The sequence below is a fragment of the Giraffa tippelskirchi genome, chromosome 3 (assembly GCF_054371585.1).
Source record: "Giraffa tippelskirchi isolate mGirTip1 chromosome 3, T2T-mGirTip1v1.2.pri, whole genome shotgun sequence".
Classification (NCBI taxonomy): domain Eukaryota; kingdom Metazoa; phylum Chordata; class Mammalia; order Artiodactyla; family Giraffidae; genus Giraffa; species Giraffa tippelskirchi.
In genome coordinates, this window is record NC_137277.1 from 176,552,449 (window position 1) to 176,574,562 (window position 22,114).

General features: G+C 42.3%; 1 protein-coding gene across 10 annotated transcripts in view; it reads left to right on the forward strand.

The window, feature by feature from the left end:
* The first annotated feature begins 283 nt into the window (after positions 1–283).
* DIS3L2 (DIS3 like 3'-5' exoribonuclease 2) overlaps positions 284–22,114 on the forward strand; it is a 365,476-nt gene continuing 343,645 nt past the window's right edge. For 4 of the 10 annotated variants that reach the window (XR_014080899.1, XR_014080900.1, XM_081585673.1 and 1 more), the window contains exon 1: positions 1,159–1,211. Coding sequence is in view for 3 of the 10 variants with exons in the window: in XM_081585671.1 (XP_081441797.1) it covers positions 4,477–4,479 (3 nt within the window). In the remaining 7 variants the exon portion in view is untranslated. Of the gene's footprint in view, positions 698–1,158; positions 1,212–4,179; positions 4,480–19,939; positions 20,140–22,114 lie in introns of those variants that run through there. The other 6 variants (XR_014080898.1, XM_081585671.1, XM_081585677.1 and 3 more) reach the window with 3 other exon arrangements.

The window sequence follows — 22,114 nt, forward strand, 5'->3', positions numbered from 1 at the left end:
GGACGACAGAGGATGAGATGGCTGGATGGCATCACCGACTGGATGGGCATGAGTTTGGGTAAACTCTGGGAGCTGGTGATGGACAGGGAGGCCTGGCGAGCAGCGGTTCACGGGGTCGCAAAGAGTCGAACAAGACTGAGCGACTGAACTGAACTGAACTGAACTAATGGTTACCACTGGGCTCTGGATCCACACAGCATTTGACACTGGTGATCACCTCCTTACCGAAATTCTTCCGCTGTCTTCTCAGCATTCTTTCAAAGGAACACGCTGCCTCCTCTTTGGGGGTTCTTTTTCCTTTGTTCACACCTATGATATTGTTTTCTAGGTTCCAGCCTTAACCATACTCTCTTCTCTACACATTTTCCAGGGCAGGCCTGAACAAACCTTTCTTTCAGTGGGTTTCTCAACGGGGAGCCTACTCTCCTCCCTGGATCACTCTTCCCTACCCTTTTAACTTGGCTGAGGTCTCCACCCCTGGATTTTCCCCACCTGAGTCTGGGTAGGGCCCCCTCGGGCAGGCCCCCCTACCTTTCTTCACTCTGAGCATCCTGGTCTGCAGGATACTGCCGGCCTGCCCGCCCTCCCACCCACCTGTCCGTTCAGCGGGAAGGAACCACGCCTGGGGGGTCCACCTCGGCATCCCAGGGCCAGCCCTGCACCTAGCTAGCTCTGAGCAGGTGTAACAGAGCGTGGAGTAAGTCAAGGGATGAATAAAAAAATAACCTGTCACAGGAAACGACCGGCAGGGCTACACCCGGGAGCTAGAAGCTGCGGGCTGGGGGCGTCAGGGGCGAGGATAGCGGCGAGTGGGGGGCTATAGCGGGGTGGGGGGCTATAGTGGGATGGAGGGATAGGGGAGTGGGTGGTGTGAGAGGCAGTCCAGCAGGGCACTGTACCGAGGACTGGGGCTGGGCGCGATCAGGAGCAGGGGCGGGAGGTCGCCCGCCAGCCGCTGGCCCAGGAGTAGGGGGCAGGCATCTAGAGCCACCGGCTACAGCCGGCCGCCGGGAGAGCGCTCCGCTCGGGCCCTGCTGCCGCCGCGGCAACAGAACTACTGCGGGGACCACCGCCGCGACCGCGCGCGTTCATCCTCGCTTTTGGCCCCTCCCGGCCACCGTTGCTCTCTATAACTCGGCGCCCGTGACCCGGAAGAGTACTCTCCTTAGCAACTGAGGGACGGCGGCGGCGCTAGCCTCCCGGGAGCCACGGTGAGGTCTCCCCGCCCCCCGCCCCCGCCTTGACCCCTCCCCAGAACCGACCCCGGGGCTGGCCTTCAAGGCCACCGCGACCCTTCCCGGGAGGGGGATGGGCATCTGCGCCGGCGGCCAGGCGCGAGTGCCCTGGCCGTCTCTGGCATCGATCCCCCGGCCCTGACGTCGCCCCTGCCCACCCCACGCCCCCCTGCTCAGGGCCCACCTGGTCCCAGGCGTGGCTCCTCGCACCTGAGCCCCGCCGGCCCTCCCTTGTACTCAGTATGATGCCCCGGGAGGAAAAGCAGAGTTAAACAGCCTGTTGCTGTCGAGGGGATGTTTCCAAGGTTCGGGTCACCTGTGGACGCTTTCTGTTGGGTCCCGATAAAGATGTTTGGGATTGACTGGGGAGGGGCGCCTTAGGATTCTTGAATAGCAGCCACTTTGCTGTAATACTTGATGTCTGCCTGTTGCTTTGCGCCTTCCGGAGTGGTATACTTTTATCTGCTTCGTTGATCGTGGAGACTCATTTAGTTCAACATTTCGAACTGATCCTTTAATTGGGGGTTAGCTTTCTGGTTTTTAGTGTATTTGTGCTGTGCTGAGTCGCGTCGGAGTCTTTGCGACCCTATGGACTTGTAGCCCGCCAGGCTCCCCTGTCCATGGGGATTCTCCAGACGAGAGTACTGGAGTGGGTTGCCATGCCCTCCTCCAAGGGATCTTCCCAACCCAAGGATGGAACCCAGGCCTCCCTCATTGCAGGCGGATTCTTTTACTGTCTGAGCTACCAGGGAGTCCCAAGAGTACTGGAGTGGGTAGCCTATTCCTTCTGCAGGGCAACTTCCCGACCCAGAAATTGAACCGGGGTCTCCTGCATTGCCGGCAGATCTTTACCAGTTGAGCTACCCGGGAATTTTAGTTTATTTAGTATTATGTGAGTTAGATTTTGTGTCTTAACAGTTTTCTACAGAAGGAACTCTCCTTGAGACTGAGTAGATTTGGGGAAAAAAGACTCAAGTGACATTTACCAGGTTGAAAAAGTAGGGACAGGTGTTGTTAATATCTCTGACTTACATTTGAAAACAGTTTCAACACAATAGCGAAATCCCAGCTGGCTTGTTTCCAACTCCCCTGACCCCAGAAACTGACAAAGTAAAATTTATATTAAAATACAAAGGACTGAAAACCTCCCTTATTGAGTTTGAAGCAGTGGGACTAAGGATGCTCTAAGCCAGAGGTCCTAATCTTTTTGGCACCAGGGACTGGTTTCCTGAAGGTAATTTTTCTGGGGTTGCATGGATGGCTTGGGGTTGATTCAAGTACACTACATTTATTGTGCATTTTATTTCTAGTATTATACATTGTGATGTATAATGAAATGGGGCTTCCCAGGTGGCACTAGTGGTAAAGAACCTGCCTGCCAATGTAGGAGATGTAAGCTAAGACAGGTGGGATTGATCCCTGGATGGGAAAGATCCCCCAGAAGAGTGCATGGCAACCCACTCCAGTACTCATGCCTGGAGAATCCCATGGGCAGAGAAGCCTGGAGGGCTACAGTCCACAGGGTCCCAAAGAGTCGGAAGCGACTTAGCATGAACGCACATAAAATGGAATAGTTGCACATATAATGGAATAGTTGTACAACTCACAGTAATGCAGAATCAGTGGGAGCTCTGAGCTTGTTTTCCTGCAACTGGATGGTCCCATCTGGGGGTGATGGGGGACAATGACACCTAAAGTATGTTGCTTATGTCAGTCTACTCCATAGTCTTGTTTTGGTTTGAGCTCCTGTGAGAATCTAATCTGGCTGCTGATCTGACAGGAGGTGGAGCTCAGGCTGTAATGGGAGCGATGGGAAGCAGCTATAAATACAGAGGAAGCTTTGCTTGCTTACCGGCTGTTCAATTCCTGCCGTGCTGCCCAGTTCCTAAGAGGCCACAGACCCGTACCATGGGGGTTGGAGACCCCTGGGCTAAGCTTTATTCAAACGTTATTGGATAACGACATTATAATTAATTAATCCAGTGGTAATGGATGCTGTGAAAGTGCTGCACTCGATGTCAGCAAATTTGGAAAACTCAGCAGTGGCCACAGGACGAGAAAAGGTCAGTTTTCATTCCAATCCCAAAGAAAGGCAATGCCAAAGAATGCTCAAACTACCACACAATTGCGTTCATCTCACACGCTAGTAAAGTAATACTCAAATTCTCCAAGCCAGGCTTCAGCAATATGCGAACTGTGAACTTCCAGATGTTCAAGCTGGTTTTAGAAAAGGCAGAGGAACCAGAGATCAAATTGCCAACATCCGATGGATCATCGAAAAAGCAAGAGAGTTCCAGAAAAACATCTATTTCTGCTTTATTGACTATGCCAAAGCCTTTGACTGTGTGGATCACAATAAACTGTGGAAAATTCTGAAAGAGATGGGAATACCAGGCCACCTGACCTGCCTCTTGAGAAACCTGTATTCAGGTCAGGAAGCAACAGTTAGAAGTGGACATGGAACAACAGACTGGTTCCAAATAGGAAAAGGAGTACGTCAAGGCTGTATATTGTCACCCTGCTTATATAACTTATATGCAGAGTACATCATGAGAAATGCTGGACTGGAAGAAGCACAAGCTGGAATCAAGATTGCCGGGAGAAATATCAATAACCTCAGATATGCGGATGACACCACCCTTATGGCAGAAAGTGAAGAGGAACTAAAGAGCCTCTTGATGAAAGTGAAAAGAGCTTAAAGCTCAACATTCAGAAAACTAAGATCATGGCGTCCAGTCCCATCACTTCATGGCAAATAGATGGGGAAACAGTGGAAACAGTGGCTGACTTTATTTTTTGGGCTCCAAAATCACTGCAGATTGTAACTGCAGCCATGAAATTAAAAGACGCTTACTCCTTGGAAGGTTATGACCAACCTAGACAGCATATTAAAAAGCAGAGACATTACTTTGCCGACAGAGGTCCGTCTAGTCAAGGCTATGGTTTTTCCAGTAGTCATGTATGGATGTGAGAGTTGGATGGTGAAGAAAGCTGAGCGCCGAAGAATTGATGCTTTTGAACTGTGGTGTTGGAGAAGACTCTTGAGAGTCCCTTGGACTGCAAGGAGATCCAACCAGTCCATCCTAAAGGAGATCAGTCTTGGGTGTTCATTGGAAGGACTGATTTTGAAGTTAAAACTCCAATACTTTGGCCACCTGATGTGAAGAGCTGACTCATTGGAAAAGACCCTGATGCTGGGAAAGATTGAAGGCAGGAGGAGAAGGGGACGACAGAGGATGAGATGGTTGGATGGCATCACCGACTCAATGGACATGAGTTTGGGTGGGCTCCGGGAGTTGATGATGGACAGGGAGGCCTGGCATGCTGCGATTCATGGGGTCGCAAAGAGTCAGACACGACTGAGTGACTGAACTAAACTGAATGGAGATAAAACTGAGGCATATGAACAATTTTTGGAAGTATTGCTGCTGCTGCTGCTGCTAAGTCGCTTCAGTCGTGTCCGACTCTGTGCGACCCCATAGACGGCAGCCCATCAGGCTCTGCCGTCCCTGGGATTCTCCAGGCAAGAATACTGGAGTGGATTGCCATTTCCTTCTCCAGTGCATGAAAGGGAAAAGTGAAAGTGAAGTCGCTCAGTCGTGTCCAACTCTTAGCGACCCCATGGACTGCAGCCTACCAGGCTCCTCCGTCCATGGGATTTTCCAGGCAAGAGTACTGGAGTGGGGGTGCCATTGCCTTCTCCATTGGAAGTATTATTTGGGCCTAAAATGTAGGAGTTTAGATATAAATATCCATTATTCAAAACAGTATAATTTCATTTCAGTTCAGTAAGTATTTATTAAGCGCTTAGAGTGCTCAGCATTTGCTTAGAGACATAGAAAGGCCAGGAAAATTTATACAGGCATCTGAGTTGACTTTTTTGTTTTCTAAATAGTTGAGTAGGAACTTTAGGCTCAGTTGCTTTGGGTGTCCTCCAAGATTCATTTGTGAAGATGCACAAACTCCTAAGGAGACATTCTGTGATATTTTATTATTTTCTTATAGATTTGGTGCGCATTCACTTATTCAACAGGTATTTGAGTGCTTAGTTGGTACTAGGTGCTGAGTTTAGCATTGGAAATGGGGCAGAGTGAGTGCATACAAGATCCTTGTGCTCAGCAGATGCCATCAGATTAACCACACGAATGTAAAACTGCAACAGTGACAAGTATTTGAGTTAGAGAAATCCCAGAAGTGACATTTGAACTGAGATCTGAAGGATACACAGCAAAGGAAGAATGTTCCAGTCAGAACAAATGCAAGGGTAAAAAGACCCTGTGATGGCAGGGTTCATGGAGATGAGTGGGAACTTAAGGTACAGGCCTGTGTATGGATCAGGAAGACTATAGAAAAGCCTGGGGAGAGGGGAGGCTGGAGAAGTGGGCCAGAAGGTGCTGGGCCTTGTAAGCAGGTAGAAGAGTTTTTCTTTATTCTTGGCATAAAGAGAAGCTTCCATACAGTTTTTTAAAAATTTAATTTAATTTTAATTTATTTGGTTGCCCTAGGTCTTAGTTGTGGCACTCAGGATCTTTGATCTTTATTGTGGCATGTGGGATCTATTTCCCTGACCAGGGATTGAAACTGGGCCCCCTGCATTGGGAGCACTAGAGTCTTAGCCATTGGACCACCAGGGAAGTCCCTGTACAGTTTTCCTTACAGACTTAGACTAGATTGTGGGTAGGGATGGCACAATTAGATTGTGTTTGACTAGCCTGCTCTGTATTTTCTACCATCACTTAGTGTTTGTATTGTCTTGTTTTAGTTTTCTCGCTCCTTCAGTTTTTTGTAGTTAAGGAAACCTGCATGTACCATTAGCAAGGCACGTCTACTTTTTTTTCTAATTAGGGAAAAAAGGAATTTTAGAGATTAGGACTGGACACTGAAGTTAGTCAATTTGAAATATTTTTGCATTAGCATGACTTCCAGGGCACTAATTTCTGAGACTCTTTTTTCTAATTGTAGATTTAAAAAATGCGTAGTCTAAAATTTACCCCCTTGATCATTTTTAAGTGTACAGTTAACTATATTTACACTGTTGTGTAACATCGCTCACCCTTTTTCAGCTTAAAAAAACTAAACTCTGTACCCATTGAACAACTTCGTATTTCTCCTTCCTGCCACCTCCTGGCAACCACCGTTCTACTTTCTGTTATCATGATTTTGACTACTCTAGATACTTCAGAGAAGTGATATTATACAAGGTGTGTCCCCTTGTTACCTTCATGTTCCTCCTCTGCACTATGTCTTTCCTTTTCCCATCAGTCAGTTCAAATCCTGGGTATCCTTTTCCCTCTCGTTATGGCATGTATTTGCCCATGGCATGTATACTTGGGTTCCCCTGCACAGTTTGATGAAAAAGCAGTCAGAAAAGAAAAAGAACATGTTAAACTTTTTAGCTTGACTGATTTATTTTGAGACAAAGATTTGTGCTTATTTGTGAGTTTTATTACTGCTCACTGGTTTTGAAAGAATCATATTTGTACCACATTTTATAGTGTTCACCTTTCAATGCTTACAGACCGGTTGATTTTAGGTATTGGATTGGAAATGATTTTGAGATGCCTCAGTATTTTAAGTACAAAAAAGGTATAGCAGAGGATTTTCTTGTGTGGGGAAGATTTGTAAACTTTTGTTTTCAGTTTCCCCATTTATCCCAAACTTTGGTTTTCTGTAATGTTGACCAGGCTTAGAGGATCAGCCTTGTAGGATCCAAGTTGTCGAGTGTCCTTTTATTTTAACCTTCAGAAGTATTTTGTTTTCTCTGGGGAGTTTTTGTAGGAAATGAAGCTCGTTTTCATTCAAATACTATTGAGCACATGTGCAAATCCCGCTATGGGCCTGGAATGGTTCTGTGAATCCCTCTGTGGTCCGGCCATCTGTGCCATTATTGGTGATGTGAGGGAAGCACAGGCAGAATTCTTATTATCTCTGTTAGACTGAGGGCGGTGGGAGCTACACAGGATGCTCCTCTGGGTCGTGTCACAGGAGGTAAAGGATTTGACAACAAGAACTTTTCAGAGAGCATTTAATTTGGAACCACAGTAAGAACTGGATGCCCCAGAGCTGCAGTTAGGTGATTAACTCGTAGATTTAGTCAAGTGCAGTCAGCCACTAGTCCAAAAACACTCCCCCCCCCATTTTTAAAAATTGTGATAAAATACACAAAATCCAAAATTTGCTATCTTATCCATTTTCCATGTGCTGTTTAGTGGTATTAAATGTATTCATAATGTCTTGCAGTCATCATCATTCATCTCCAGAACTATTCATCCTGTAAAACTGAGACTCTTTACCTATTAAACCATGACTTCTTATTCTTCCCAGCCTCTGGCAACTATTCATCTACTTTCTGTCTCTGATCTTGACTACTGTAAGTACCTCATAACAGTGGAATCACACAGTGTTTGTCTTTTTGTGCATGTGTTCTTAGGGTTCGGGCTTCCCTGGTGCCTGCAATACGGGAGACCCAGGTTTGATCCCTGTGTTGGGAAGATCCCCTGGAGAAGGGCGCGGCACCCCACTCCAGTATTCTTGCCTGGAACATCCCATGGACAGAGGAGCCTGGCAGGCTATCGTCCATACGGTCGCAAAGAGTCGGACACAACTGAAATGACTTGGCATGCCACACACATGAACCCATGTCTGATTTCAAAGTCCATAATCCCTCCACAACTCTGCATTGTGCATGCTAAATTGCTTCAGACTCTTTGCGACACTATGGACCATAGCCCATCAGGCTCCTCTGTCCATGGAATTTTCCAGGCAAGAATACTGGAGTGGGTTGTCATACTCTCCTCCAGGGGATCTTCCCAATCCAGGGATTGAACCCACATCTCTTAAGTCTCCTGCATTGGCAGATGGGTTCTTTACCACTTGGAGAAGGGAATGGCAACCCACTCCAATATTCTTGCCTGGGGAATTCCATGGACAGAGGAGCCTGGCGGGCTGTAGTCCATGGGGTCGCAAAGAGCTGGAGATGACTGAGCAACTAATACTTTCTTTACCACTAGCACCACCTGGGAATCCCACACTGAATCATCCTACTTCTCTAAATCAGATTCTGATTTCAGCATGAATGCTAGATACGTCAACATCAACCTAAGATCTAGAGGAACCGTAAGGAAAAGGGCAAGTAATGAAGTAGGCAGATACAGTAGGAAGTCACCTGTTCCTGGTGGTTTAAAGAGTCCTTCAAATGAGGGACAGTAATTGTTGGCGTATTTGATAGACTTGAGAGCTTGGGTGCCCAAACCAGGAGGAGGCAGGAAGTTATATAATGCTAACTGAGGAACTTTGCTCTTTAGGTTCCTCTGCAGGCTTCCTTTAATTAAACTGAATTGTTTCTGTCTCCCATTAGGCTTTGATGAGGAAGAGGTTTCTAGTGATTGTCTAGGTGCTGAGGGATTTGCAGAGAAGCTCCAAACATTTCTGTTTAGCTTCATGTCTTTTAGAGAGCATTTCTCTGTGTGGGAAATAGTTGCTTCTTTCTCTCTTTGCCATGGTCTGCTTTAGTCAGTTTTAGAGTGTTGAATATGAAACTGTAGTAGCAGTTGTGCCAGGAAGGAGATAACAACACATCGTTATTTTTGTTTAATCCGATTTAATATCCATAATTTACATGGTTGTTATTCTTTTTAGTTATCTTACATTTAAAAAAGGAAAATATATTTGTGTTGTTCATGTATCTTTTGCTGCATTAAGACATTTGTTATCATGATTTACTGAATTTTGTCAGTTCAAATCAGTCTTCCTTAATATTTTGGAAGTAAAGATGCTTTATGAATTTTATGCTACTACTGCTAAGTCGCTTCAGTCGTGTCCGACTCTGTGTGACCCCATAGACGGCAGCCCACCAGGCTCCACCGTCCCTGGGATTCTCCAGGCAAGAATACTGGAGTGGGTTACCATTTCGTTCTCCAGTGCATGAAAGGGAAAAGTGAAAGTGAAGTTGCTCAGTCGTCCGACTCTTAGCGACTCCATGGGCTGTAGCTTACCAGGCTCCTCCGTCCATGGGATTTTCCAGGCAAGAGTACTGGAGTGGGGTGCCATTATAACTATACATTATTTGGGCTTCCCAGGTAGCTCATATGGTAAAGAATCTGCCTGCAATGCGGGAGACCTGGGTTTGATCCCTGGATTGGGAAGATCCCCTGGAGAAGGGCATGGCAACACACTCCAGTATTCTTGCCTGGAGAATTCCATGGACAGAGGAACCTGGTGGGCTACAGTACATGGGATCTCAAAGATTCGGACATGACTGAGTGACTAACACATACATTATTGGCAGGAAATACTTTTAATGATTGAATACAAACCAGTTTGGATCATGAAGCATTATTAATTATCGGTTAAGACCATGTTTTTACAAAGCGGGTTTACTGAGATATAGTCAACATATATAAACAGTACTTATTAAAATTTGCAATTTATAAAATTTTGATAGATGTATGTACTTATGAGAGTGTCATCACAGACAGGATAGTGAACATATCCGTCACCCCCAAAACTTTCATTATGTCCTTGGCTCCTTGACCCCCATCCAAGACAACCACTGATCATTCTGTAATTATATGTTAATTTTGTTTCCTAGAATTTCCTAGAATGTTACACAAATGGAATCATATAGTTTGTGGTTATGCTTCTTATACTTAGCATAATTATTTTGATATTCATTCTTTAGTATGTCAGTAGTTGATTTCTCTTTAATGCTGAATACTATTCCTTTGAAGGGATATACTGCAGTTTATTGATACATTCACCTATTGTTGGACATATTGGTCATTTCCAATTTTTAGTTGGTAAAAAATGAGGTTGTTATGAAAATTTGTGTACCAGTCTTTCTGTATGGATATATACTTTTATTTCTCTTGGTTAAGCACATAGAAGTAAAATGGCTAGATCATATGGTAGGAACATACTTAACTTTTAAAGAAACTGTCAAAATTTTCCAAAGTGGCTGTACTCTTTTGCTTTACCACCAGCAATGTATAAGAGGTCCAGTTCCTCCACATCCTTGCCAACACTTGGCTTGGTCAGTCTTTTCAATTTTAGTCTTTCTTATAGATGTGGAATGGTATCTCATTGTGATTTTAAATTGTATTTCTCTAAGGACTAAGATGCTGTGTGTCTTTTCATGAGCTTATTTGCTATCCATATAACTTCTTTGGTGAAATGGACAAAAAATGGTTTGTCCATTTTTAGTTGGGTGTGTTTTCTTATCACTGATTTTTAGACGTTCTTTATATATTCTGGATGTATATCGTTTTTCAGACACAGGATGTGCAAATATTTTCTCCGCAGTTCAATCCAGTTGCTCAGCTGTGTCTGACTCTGCGAACCCATGGACTGTAGCATGCCAAGCTTCCCTGTCTATCACCAACTCCCGGAGCTTACTCAAACTCATGTCCATCAAGTTGGTGATGCCATCCAACCATCTCATCCTCTGTTGTCCCCTTCTCCTCCTGCCTTTAATCCTTCCCAGCATCAGGGTCTTTTCCAGTGAGTCAGTTCTTCACATCAGGTGGCCAAAGTATTGGAACTTCAGCTTCAGCATCAGTCCTTCCAATGAATATTCAGGACTGATTTCCTTTAGGATTGACTGGTTTGATCTCCTTGCAGTCCAAGGGACTCTCAAGAGTCTTCTCCAACACCACAGTTCAAAAGCATCAATTCTATGGCACTCAGCTTTTTTTATGGTCCAACTCTCACATCCATACATGACTACTGGAAAAACCATAGCTTTGTCTAGACAGACCTTTGTTGGCAAACTAAAGTCTCTACTTTTTAATATGCTATCTAGGTTGGTCATAGCTTTTCTTCTAAGGAGCAAGCATCTTTTAATATCATGGCTGCAATCACCATCTGCAGTGATTTTGGATCCCAAGAAAATAAGTCCATCACTGTTTCCACTGTTTCCCCATCTATTTGCCGTGAAGTGACGGGGCCAGATGCCATGGTCTTAGTTTTTTTTGAATGTTGAGTTTTAAGCCAGCTTTTTCACTCTTCTCTTTTACTTTCATTAAGAGAGTCTTTAATTTCTCTTCACTTTCTGCCGTACTGCTACTGCTGCTAAGTCACCTCAGTCATGTCCGACTCTGTGCGACCCCATAGACGGCAGCCCACCAGGCTTCGCCATCCCTGGGATTCTCCAGGCAAGAACACTGGAGTGGGTTGCCATTTCCTTCTCCAATGCATGAAAGTGAAAAGTGAAAGTGAAGTCGCTCAGTCGTGTCCGACTCTTAGCAACCCCATGGACTGCAGCCTACCAGGCTCCTCCATCCATGGGATTTTCCAGGCAAGAGTACTGGAGTGGGGTGCCATTGCCTTCTCTGCTTTCTGCCATAAGGGTGTGTCATCTGCATAGCTAAGGTTATTGATATTTCTCCTGGCAATCTTAATTTCAGCTTGTGCTTCCTCCAGCCTGGCATTTTGCATGATGTACTCTGCATTTAAGTTAAATAAGCAGGGTGACAATATACAGCCTTGATGTACTTCTTTCCCAATTTGGAACCAGTCAGTTGTTGCATGTCCAGTTCTAACTGTTGCTTCTTGACCTGCATACAGATTTCTCAGGAGGCAGGTAAGGTGGTCTAGTATTCCCATCTCTTGAAGAATTTTCCACAGTTTGTTGTAATCCACAGTCAAAGGCTTTGGTGTAGTCAATAAAGCAGAAGTAGATATTTTTCTGGAACTCCCTTGCTTTTTTGATGATCCAACGGATGTTAGCAATTTGATCTCTGGTTCCCCTGCCTTTTCTAAATCCAGCTTGAACATCTGGAATTTCACTGTTCACGTACTGTTGAAGCCTGGCTTGGAGAATTTTGAGTGTTACTTTGCTAGCATGTGAGATGTGTGCAATTGTGCAGTAGTTTGAAAATTCTTTGGCATTGCCCTTCATTGGGATTGGAATGAAAACTGACCTTTTCCAGTCCTGTGGCCACTGCTGAGTTTTCCAAATTTGCTGGCATATTGAGTACAGCACTTTCACAGCATCATCTTTCAGGATTTGAAATAGCTCAGCTGGAATCCATCACCTCCACTAGCTTTGTTCGTAGTGATGCTTTCTAAGGCCCACTTGACTTCGCATTCTAGGATGTCTGGCTCTAGGTGAGTTATCACACCATCGTGGTTATCTGGGTCATGAAGATCTTTTTCGTATAGTTCTTCTGTGTATTCTTGCCACCTCTTCTTAATATCTTCTGCTTCTGTTAGGTCTATGCTGTTTCTGTCCTTTATTGTGCCTATGTTTGCATGAAATTTTCTTGACGAGATCTCTAGTCTTTCCCATTCTATTGTCTTCCTCTATTCCTTTGCATTGATCACTGAGGAAGGCTTTCTTATCTCTCCTTGCTATTCTTTGGAACTCTGCATTCAAATGGGTATATCTTTCCTTTTCTCCTTTGCCTTTCATGTCTCTTCTTTTCTCAGCTATTTTTAAGACCTCCTCAGACAACTGTTTTGCCTTTTTGCATTTCTTTTTCTTGGGGATGGTCTTGATCACCACCCTCTGCACAGTGTCTTAAACCTGTGTCCGTAGTTCTTCAGGCACTCTATCAGATCTAATCCTTTGAATCTATTTGTCACTTCCAAATAGAGTTCATGATCTGAGCCACAATCAGCTCCTGGTCTTGTTTTTGCTGACTATATAGAGCTTCTCCATCTTCGGCTGCAAAGAATGTAATGAATCTGATTTTGGTATTGACCATTTGATGACGTCCATGTGTAGAGTCGTCTCTTGTGTCATTGGAAGAGGGTGTTTCCTATGACCAGTGTGTTCTCTTGGCAAAACCGTTAGCTTTTGCCCTGCTTCATTTTGTATTCCAAGGCCAAACTTGTTTGTTAGTCCAGGTATCTCTTGACTTCCTACTTTTGTGTTCCAGTCCCCTATGATGAAAAGGACATCTTTTTTTGCTGTTAGTTCTAGAATGTCTTGTAGGTCTTCATAGAACTGTTCAGCTTCTTCAGCATCAGTGGTTGGGGCACAGCCTTGGGTTACTGTAACATTGAATGGTTTGCCTTGAAAATGAACAGAGATCATTCTTGCACCCAAGTACTGCATTTCCGACTCTTTGGTTGACTATGAGGGCTACTCCATTTCTTCTTCATTCTTGCCCACAAGAATTTAATTTAATTCATCTGAATTAAATTCACCCATTCCAGTCCCATTTTAGTTCACTGATTCCAAAATGTTGATGTTCACTCTTGCCATCTCCTGTTTGACCACTTCAAATTTACCTTGATTCAGGGACCTAACATTCCAGGTTCCTATGCAATATTGTTCTTTACAGCATCGGACTTTACTTCTATCACCAGTCACATCCACAACTGGGTGTTGTTTCGCTTTGGCTCTGTCTTCATTCTTTCTGGAGTTATTTCTCCACTCTTCTCCAGTAGCCTACTGGGCACCTACCCACCTGGGGAGTTCATCTTTCGGTGTCATATCTCTTTGCCTTTTCATACTGTTCATGGGGTTCTCAAGGCAAGAATACTGAAGTGGTTTGACATTCCTTTCTCCAGTGGACCACGTTTTGTCAGAACTCTCCACCATGTTTTCTCCTAATTTCTTTTTATTCTCTTAAATGATGACTTTTGAAGAACAGTTCTTAATTTTGATGAAGTCCAACTTAACAATTTTTTCTTTTATGAATTCTGCTTTTCTTGCTTAAAAACTTTCTTTGCCTATTTTCACAATAATATGTTTGTGATATGTTCTAGAAGCTTTAGTTTTAGATTTTACTTTTAGACCTATATCCCTGGAGGCTCAGATGGTAAAGAATCCACCTGCAATGCAGGAGATCTGGGTTTGATTCCTAGGTCAGGAATATCCCCTGGAGAAGGGAATGGCAACCCACTCCAGTATTCTTGCCTGAAGAATTCCATGGGCAAAGAAGCCTGGCAGGCTACAGTCCATGGGGTTGCAAAGAGTCTGACAGGACAAAGTGACTAGTACTTTCACTTTACTGTAGACTTATGATCTACTTTGAGTTAATTTTTATACATAGTGTAAGGTATGGATCAGAGGTCATTTTTTAATTATATGGAATCTGATTGTTCTAGAACTGTTTGTTGAAAAGACTATATTTTCACTAAATTCCCTTGTACCTAGGTTATACCTCAGTTGAATATTTATATATATATTTGGTTCCGTTTCTTGACTTATTTTGTTTTCTTTCATCTGTTTGTCTGTATTGATGCCAGTACTACACTGATTTGATTACTATAGCTTTGTAAGAAAGACTTGAAGTCAGACAGTGTAAGTCCTTCAGCTTTGCTGTTCTTTGTCACAATTAGTCCTATGTATTTTGTATTTTTGATTTTATTAAAATGATAGTTTTTAAGAATTTATATTTTTGACTGAGTGTACAGAAATATGATTGACTTTTGTGCATTGATTTTTCTCTGTCATCTTGTCTATGCTTGCTCATTCCAGTAGATTTTAAAATAGATTTCATTGGATTTGCTGCATAAAGATTATGTTATCTGGGAATACAGTTTTACTTCTTCCTTTTTAATCTTTAATTTTTTCTCTCTGTACTGGCTTTAATTTCCAGTACAATGTTAAATAGAAGTGGTGGAAGTAGATATATTTGTTTTATTCTTGATCTTAAGAAAGCATTCAGTCTTCAACCACTAAGCGTGATGATAGTTGTAGGCTTTTGGTATATGTTCTTTGTCAGTAAAGGAGTTTCCTTCTCTTCCTAGTTTGTAAGTGTTTTTTTAAAATCAGACATCAATGTTGGATTCCATCAGATGCTTTTTCTGCGTCTACTGAGGTGGTCATATGTTTTTTCATTTTTAGTTTGTTAATATGGTCAATTATTGGGTTGGCCAAAAAGGTTTTACTTCTACATATGTGATCAATTCCAGTATACATTGTTATTATTATTCATAAATAATCAATTGTCTTTTAAAGAGACTTAAACTTTAAGGATAAAATTTTTATATTTACCAATAAGTTACTTTTACTAGTTCTCTTCCTTTTCTGTAGATCCAGATTTACATCTATTACCACTTTTTGCTTTAAGGAGTTCCTTTAATTGTTTTTTTTAATATTCATTTCTTTTGTTTATTTATTTGGCTGCTGGGTGTTGTTTGCGGCATGTGGGATCTGTGAGCCCTGACCAGGGCCCCCAGCATTGGGAATGTGGAGTCTTAGCCATTGGACCATCAGGGAAGTCCCCCTATTGCTTTTCTTCAGGTTTACTAGTTTTTTGTCGGCAGCGTTTAATCTGCTGTTAATCCCATCCAGGGTAGTTTTATACCGTGGGCATCATCATTTTTATTTTTAAAAGTTTGATTTGGATCCTTTTTATTGTCTTCAACTGTCTCTTAACCTGTTCAGTTTTTTCTTTAACTTTTTATTTTTAAAATTAACTAATTTATTTTTGGCTGCACTCAGGTTTTGTTGCTGTGTGTGGGCTTTCTCTAGGTGTGGTACGTGGGCTTTTCATTGCAATGACCTTTCTTGTTGCAGAACATGGGCTCTAGGGCTTGCAGGCTTCGATAGTTGTAGTACGTGGGCTTGGCAGTTGTGGTTCTGGTGCTCTGGAATGCAGTCTAAATAGTTGTGGTGCAAGGGCGTAGTGGTCGCCACACATGCGGGATCGTCTATGACTGGGGTCGAATCCGAACCAGGGAAGTCCCTTAACTTTTTAAACACACAATTCTAATAACTACTAGTTTCCTTCCTCTTTTATTATTCTTATATATTTCTACATTCTCTTTCTTTCTTTGTCTCTCTGCTCTTCTTTCTTACATGCACACAGTCCACACATTAAACTCTGTTTATTAATGAAGTAATACAAGATACATAATGATTTCCCTGTTTTGTGTATTTGTATATAGACTTAAGAAAGCTAAATAGTTTGGCTTGGTCAAGGTTAGGTAGTTAATGTTCAGGTTAAAATCTAGATTTTTCCATGAGTTCTGCTCTTTCCATTACTCCTGCTTCAGTAGCAGGGATAAGACAAGTGTATGACTAAAACAGAAGTAAGAGAAGGGATGGAACCATAATAGAGAAGGATTATGAAAGATCATAAGGGAATATATAGGTCATAAAAGACTTCCAGGAACTCAGGAAGCATTTGGGATGAGTGTTCAAGGAAAGGTGAGATTTTGCTTGGTGCTCTAAGGAGGGTGAAGCTTTTGAGGAGAGAAGAGTGTATTGCAACATGTGGGGTTTGGAAGAGTAAGGCATGTGTTTAGCTGAATTGGGTATGAGTGTGGAAAGCAGACAGCTAGGGAGGTTAGACTGAATTGTGGAGTATCTTTGATGTCTGGCTTTAACACAGCTTTTTAAAAAAAATATTAACTGTCTGTGTCGGGTCCCAATTGTAGCATGTGGACTCTGTAGTTGTGGCATACAGGCTCAGTAGTTGCAGTGCATAGGTTTTAGTTGTTCTGCAGCATGTGGGATCTTAGTTCTCAGACCAGGGATTGAACCCGTGTCCCGTCCCCTGCATTGCAAGGCAGATTTTAACCCCTGGACCAGCAAGGAAGTCCCTAACACAGCTTTTTTATATATCTTGTCATTTCAGCTGCTGCATGCTTCTGATTCAGAGATGTAGACTTTAAAATTTCCCTTCATTCCTTAGTACAGTCTTGCACATAATTCATTTCTAGGTTTATTGATTGATTAATAACATTTTCTTACATAGCACTCTCCAGTTCAGTCGCTCAGTTATGTCCGACTCTTTTAAGGCCCTGTGGACAGCAGCACATCAGGCTTCCCTGTCCATCACCAACTCCTGGAGCTTGCTCAAACTCATGTCCATCAAGTCAGTGATGCCATCCAACCATCTCATCCTCTGTCGTCCCCTTCTCCTCCTGCCTTTAATCCTTCCCAGCATCAGGGTCTTTTCCAATGAGTCTGTTCTTTGCATCACGTGGCCAAAGTATTGGAGTTTCAGCTTTAGCATCAGTCCTTCCAGTGAATATTCAGGACTCATTTCCTTTAAGATTGACTGGTTTGATCTCCTTGCAGTCCAGGGGACTCTCAAGAGTCTTCTCCAACACCACCTTTAGTTCATAGCACCCTTCAGTTCAGTTCAGTCGCTCAGTTGTGTCCGACTCTTTGCGACCCTATGGACTGCAGCACGCCAGGTCTCCCTGTCCATCACCAACTCCTGGAGTTTACTCAGACTTATGCCCATCAAGTCGGTGATGCCATCCAACCTTTATTAGTACTTGTGATTGCATTGCTTATTGTATAAGAAGTCTTAAATCTTGTGTTCATAAAATTCCTTCCGAAGAAGTCAGCATACTTTACGCTAATTCATTTATTGATTGTGTCAGCAGTCAGCTTACCATACCCTAAGAGTATCCCACTTTCTCTGGCATCTAGAATCCTGCTTCAACTTAAGGGTCATTGTATAATCTTGTATTGTTCTAATGAAAGGAATGCTCAGATGACAGTGTTGTGGGCAGAGCCCAAGCCTGTTTCTTTGGGACTTTTTTACTTCTGGCTGGTAGGGAGGAGTACATGTGATACTGTCTTTGAACTCACAACTGCCCACCACATGCAGAATTGGTCCTGACACTTCAAGTGCTCAACTGGACTCACTCTGATCTTTGTATCTCAAAGGAATTGAGAGCTGAGGTTTCATCCAAGGTTTCATTATGTTTCAGTTGGTTAAAAAATAATTAATGGAAAAATGTCTTACTGTTCAAGTCACGTCATTCTTCTTGCAGTGCTTTTAATTATCTTCAGCAAACCTTTTTACTCTTCAGTTCTGGCAAATGCCCTTCTTGCTGGAGCCCCCTGAAGTGATTGCTAGTGGTTCTCAGTGAGTTTCATCAAAGAGCACACACATGTCTTTTGCTGTAAACCCTCTCTACCCCCATGAATTCCTTGGTAATGCAACTTCAGAAGAAAAGATGAAAATCAAGGATTTTCTAACTTCCTACCACCAGGTGACTGGGCTTCCCTGGTGGGCTCAGCGGTAAAGAATCTGCCTGCAGTGCAAGTAGACACAGGTTTGATTCCCTGGGTTGGGAAGATCCTCTAGAGAAGAAACGGCAGCCCACTCCAGTATTCTTGCCTCGGCAATCCCATGGACAGAGGAACCTGGAGAGCTATAGTCCATGGGATTGCAAAGAGTTGGAGACAACTGAGTGATTAAAACCACCACCAACAGGTGTCTAGGAGTTATTTTCTAGATTTAAGTATGAATGGAGCCTTATTGTTTTTGATTTGCATTTTTTTAATGACTAATGATGTTGGACATCTTTTCATGAACTTCTTAGCTATTAATATATCTTTTCTGAAAGAATGTCTATTCACATTCTTTGCCCATTTTTTCTTCCATTTGATTTTTAAGATCAGCTTCTTAGTTTCTGTAAAAAAGTTGTGACTGGAATTCAATTGTAGTTATGTTGAATTTTTTGACTAATTTGCAACTAACATCTTTATAATATTGAGTCTTTTTAGATAAGAGCAGGATTTATTTGTTTAGGTCTTTTATATTTTTAAAAATAATTTGAAAATGTAAATCAAATCTTGTTATCAATCTTATTAATATTGGTCCTAGAGTTTTGTTTTTTTTTTTTGGCCTCGCTGGGTGTCATGTGAGATCTTCGTTTCCCGACCAGGTATCTGACCTGTGCCCCATGCGTTGGAAGCATGGAGTCTTAACTACTGCACCACCACAGAAGTCTCAAGTCCTCAACATTTTGTGATTTTGGTTGTTACTTAGAATTGATCTTTTGTCCTCTCATATTTTTAAATTAATTATTGTGGGCATATAGGAATTTTGTTGATAATATTTTGTTGTTGAATCTGCCTTTTCTGTCATTCTTGCTGAAATCATTAGTCTTAATAATTTATGAGTTTATCCTTTGAGCTTTTTCAAGATGGGCAGTCATATGATCTGTAAATATTGAAAACCTCTTAAATTACTGAACCAACTTGATTATGAGAAAGCATAATTATTTTTAATCAACAAATCTAGATTGTTTTTATTATTAGTGAATAGAGTTAAAAATATATATATGTATATAAAATGTTATTTGACAAAAGTAGTTCATGCTCTTGTAAGAAAGAAAAAATCAAACATGACTAAAATGTATGCATTAAAGTGAGAATCCTTAGTAATCCTACTTTCTGAAGAGAATGGTCATTATGAATGTGCTGTGTCTGAGTGGGAGTTTCCTTTCTTACACTTTGGGAAGCAAAGACAATTAAAGAGATGGTTCATTGCTAGACTGTTGGCATTTTTAGGATGGTGTAGACCGGTGCCATTGTTCACTTAAGAATTTAATGCCCTGCTGTTTTTGGAATGAAAACATTATGAGAGAGTTGAATTTATATTAAAACATAGATGAAAGAAATTCTTCCGTTTCTTAAAATTGTATGCCATTCTTTCCTTTTCTAATAGGCTCCATGCTCTTCAAGAACTATGAAAATAATTTATTTTTTTCTGTCCTTTTTTCTTAACTGAGGATGTTTCTTGTTGTCCTGGGAGACCTGGAACTTAGCAGGAGTGTATAAGGACTCTGTGTAAGGACTGAGACACGGTCTTGGCTTTTACCTAGGATGCACCACACAACAGATCCACCTGGAGGAAATGGATTGGGCTGATGGTGGTTTAGCAGCAGCTTGAATTTGAAATGGGGGCTCATGTGAGAGGCCATGACTAGAAATGGTTGGATTAAACATGGTTCTACTCTAGAATGACCTTCACTGACTGTGAAATTGGAATTCATAGGGGAGAGAAACCTCTTGAAGATGCTCCTGAGGTCTAGAAGGATGCACACTTTGAGTCTCCTAGAGCTGACTGAAGGGATTCTAGCTCCTGGCAAGATGGAGATTCAAGATGGAGATTCTGGAAGAAACCTTAGATCCTCATCTTTATATCTGGCTTAGGCTTGTTCCAAGTACTTGAAGCTTTGGGGAACTGGAAAATAGGTTTGAATCTGCTTTCTAAAATCTTTGGGACTGGGTACTGAGGAAGAGCAAATCAGGGAAAAATAAACACAGTACTTAATGGGGGAGAACTGGGAATACGTTGTTTTGGAGAAGCCTATTAGAGGTACATAGTCATTATATTCCTGGGGAAAAAACTTAAGTATTAAAAAATAGTTGCAAATGACTTATGTAAACAATTTAAAAGTATATATAAATAGAACAAAATTATTTTTTTTTTTTACAAAATTTTCTAATTGATTGTTCAGTTCAGTTGCTCTGTCATGTCTGACTCTTTGTGACCCCATGGAAATTGATTATTAGTGGAATATAATAAAAAGACTATTGACTTTTATATACAGACCTTCCTTATGATGGGGTCCTTGTTCAGTCACTAAGTCCCATCCGACTCTTTGAGATCCCATGGACTGCGGCACACCAGGCTCCTCTGTCCTCCACTATCTCCCGGAGTTTGCTCAAATTCATGTCCATTGAGTCGGTGATGCTCTCTAACCATCTGATCCTCTGGCATCCCCTTCTTCTGCCTTTTATCTTTCCCAGCATCAGGGTCTTTTCCAATGAGTTGGCTCTTCGCATCAGGTGGCCAAAGTATTGGAGTTTCAGCTTCAGTCCTTCCAATGAATATTCAGAATTGATTTCCTTTAAGGTTTAGTGGTCTGATCTTGCAGTCCAAGGGACTCTCAAGAGTCTTCTCCAGCACCATAATTCGAAAGCATCAGTTCTTTGGTACTCAGCCTTCTTTATGGTCCAATCCTCACATCCATACATGACTGCTGGAAAAATCATAGCTTTGACTAGATGGACCTTTGTTGGCAAAGTGATGTCTCTGCTTTTTAATACTCTGTCTAGGTTTGTCATAGCTTTTCCTTCAAGGAGCAAGTGTCTTTTAATTTCATGGCTGCAGTCACTGTCTGCAATGCTTTTGGAGCCCAAGAAAATAAACTCTGTCACTGCTTCCACTTTACCCTTCTATTTGCCATGAAGTGATGAGACTGGATGCCATCATCTTAGTTTTTTGAATGTTCAATTTCAAGCCAACTTTTTTACTCTTCTCTTTCACCCTCATCAAGAGGTGCTTTAGTTCTTCTTCACATTCTGCCATTAGAGTGGTATCATCTGGGATTACTTCTCAGTGAACCAGTGAAGTTGCTCAGTCATGTCCGACCTTTTGCGATCCCATGGACTGTAGCCTACCACGCTCCTCCATCCATGGAGTTTTCCAGGCAAGAGTACTGGAGTGGGTTGCCATTTCCTTCTCTATTATTACACCTAACCTACCTAACTGGGCTTTCCTTGTGGCTCAGTTGGTGAAGAATCTAACCCCAGTTTGATTCCTGGGTCAGGATGCCCTGGAAAAGGGAAAGGCTACCCACTCCAGTATTCTGGCCTAGAGAATTCCATGGGGTCGCAAAGAGTGGACATGACTGAGCGACTTTCACTTAACTTCACTTAACCTACCTACCTAACATCATAGCATAGCCTTGCCACCTTAAATGCGTCCAGAACACTTATATTAGCCTTGAGTGGGTGCAGAATCATCTAACACAAAGTCTGTTTTATAATAAAATGTTGAATAGCTCATGAAATCTATTGAATGCTGTACTGAAAGTGAAGAACAAAAGGATTGTCTGGGTCCAAAATGATTGTAAGTGTATCAGTTGGTCACCCTTGTAAGGGTGTGGATGACTGCTTGCTGCAGCTCATTGCTGCTATTCAGCATCACAGTAGATCATCTTCCAGACATTACTAGCCTGGGAAAAGACCAAAATTCGAAGTAGAGTTTCTACAGAATGTGTGTCGCTTTCACACCATTGTAAAGTTGAAAAACCCTAAGTTAGTCAGTTCCAGATAACAACCATCTGTGTTGTATTTGGACACTACTGAACTCATATTGTGATACATTATCACTTGATTATGTTGGATTTTCTAGGTAGACGATGATTTCATTTATAATTGA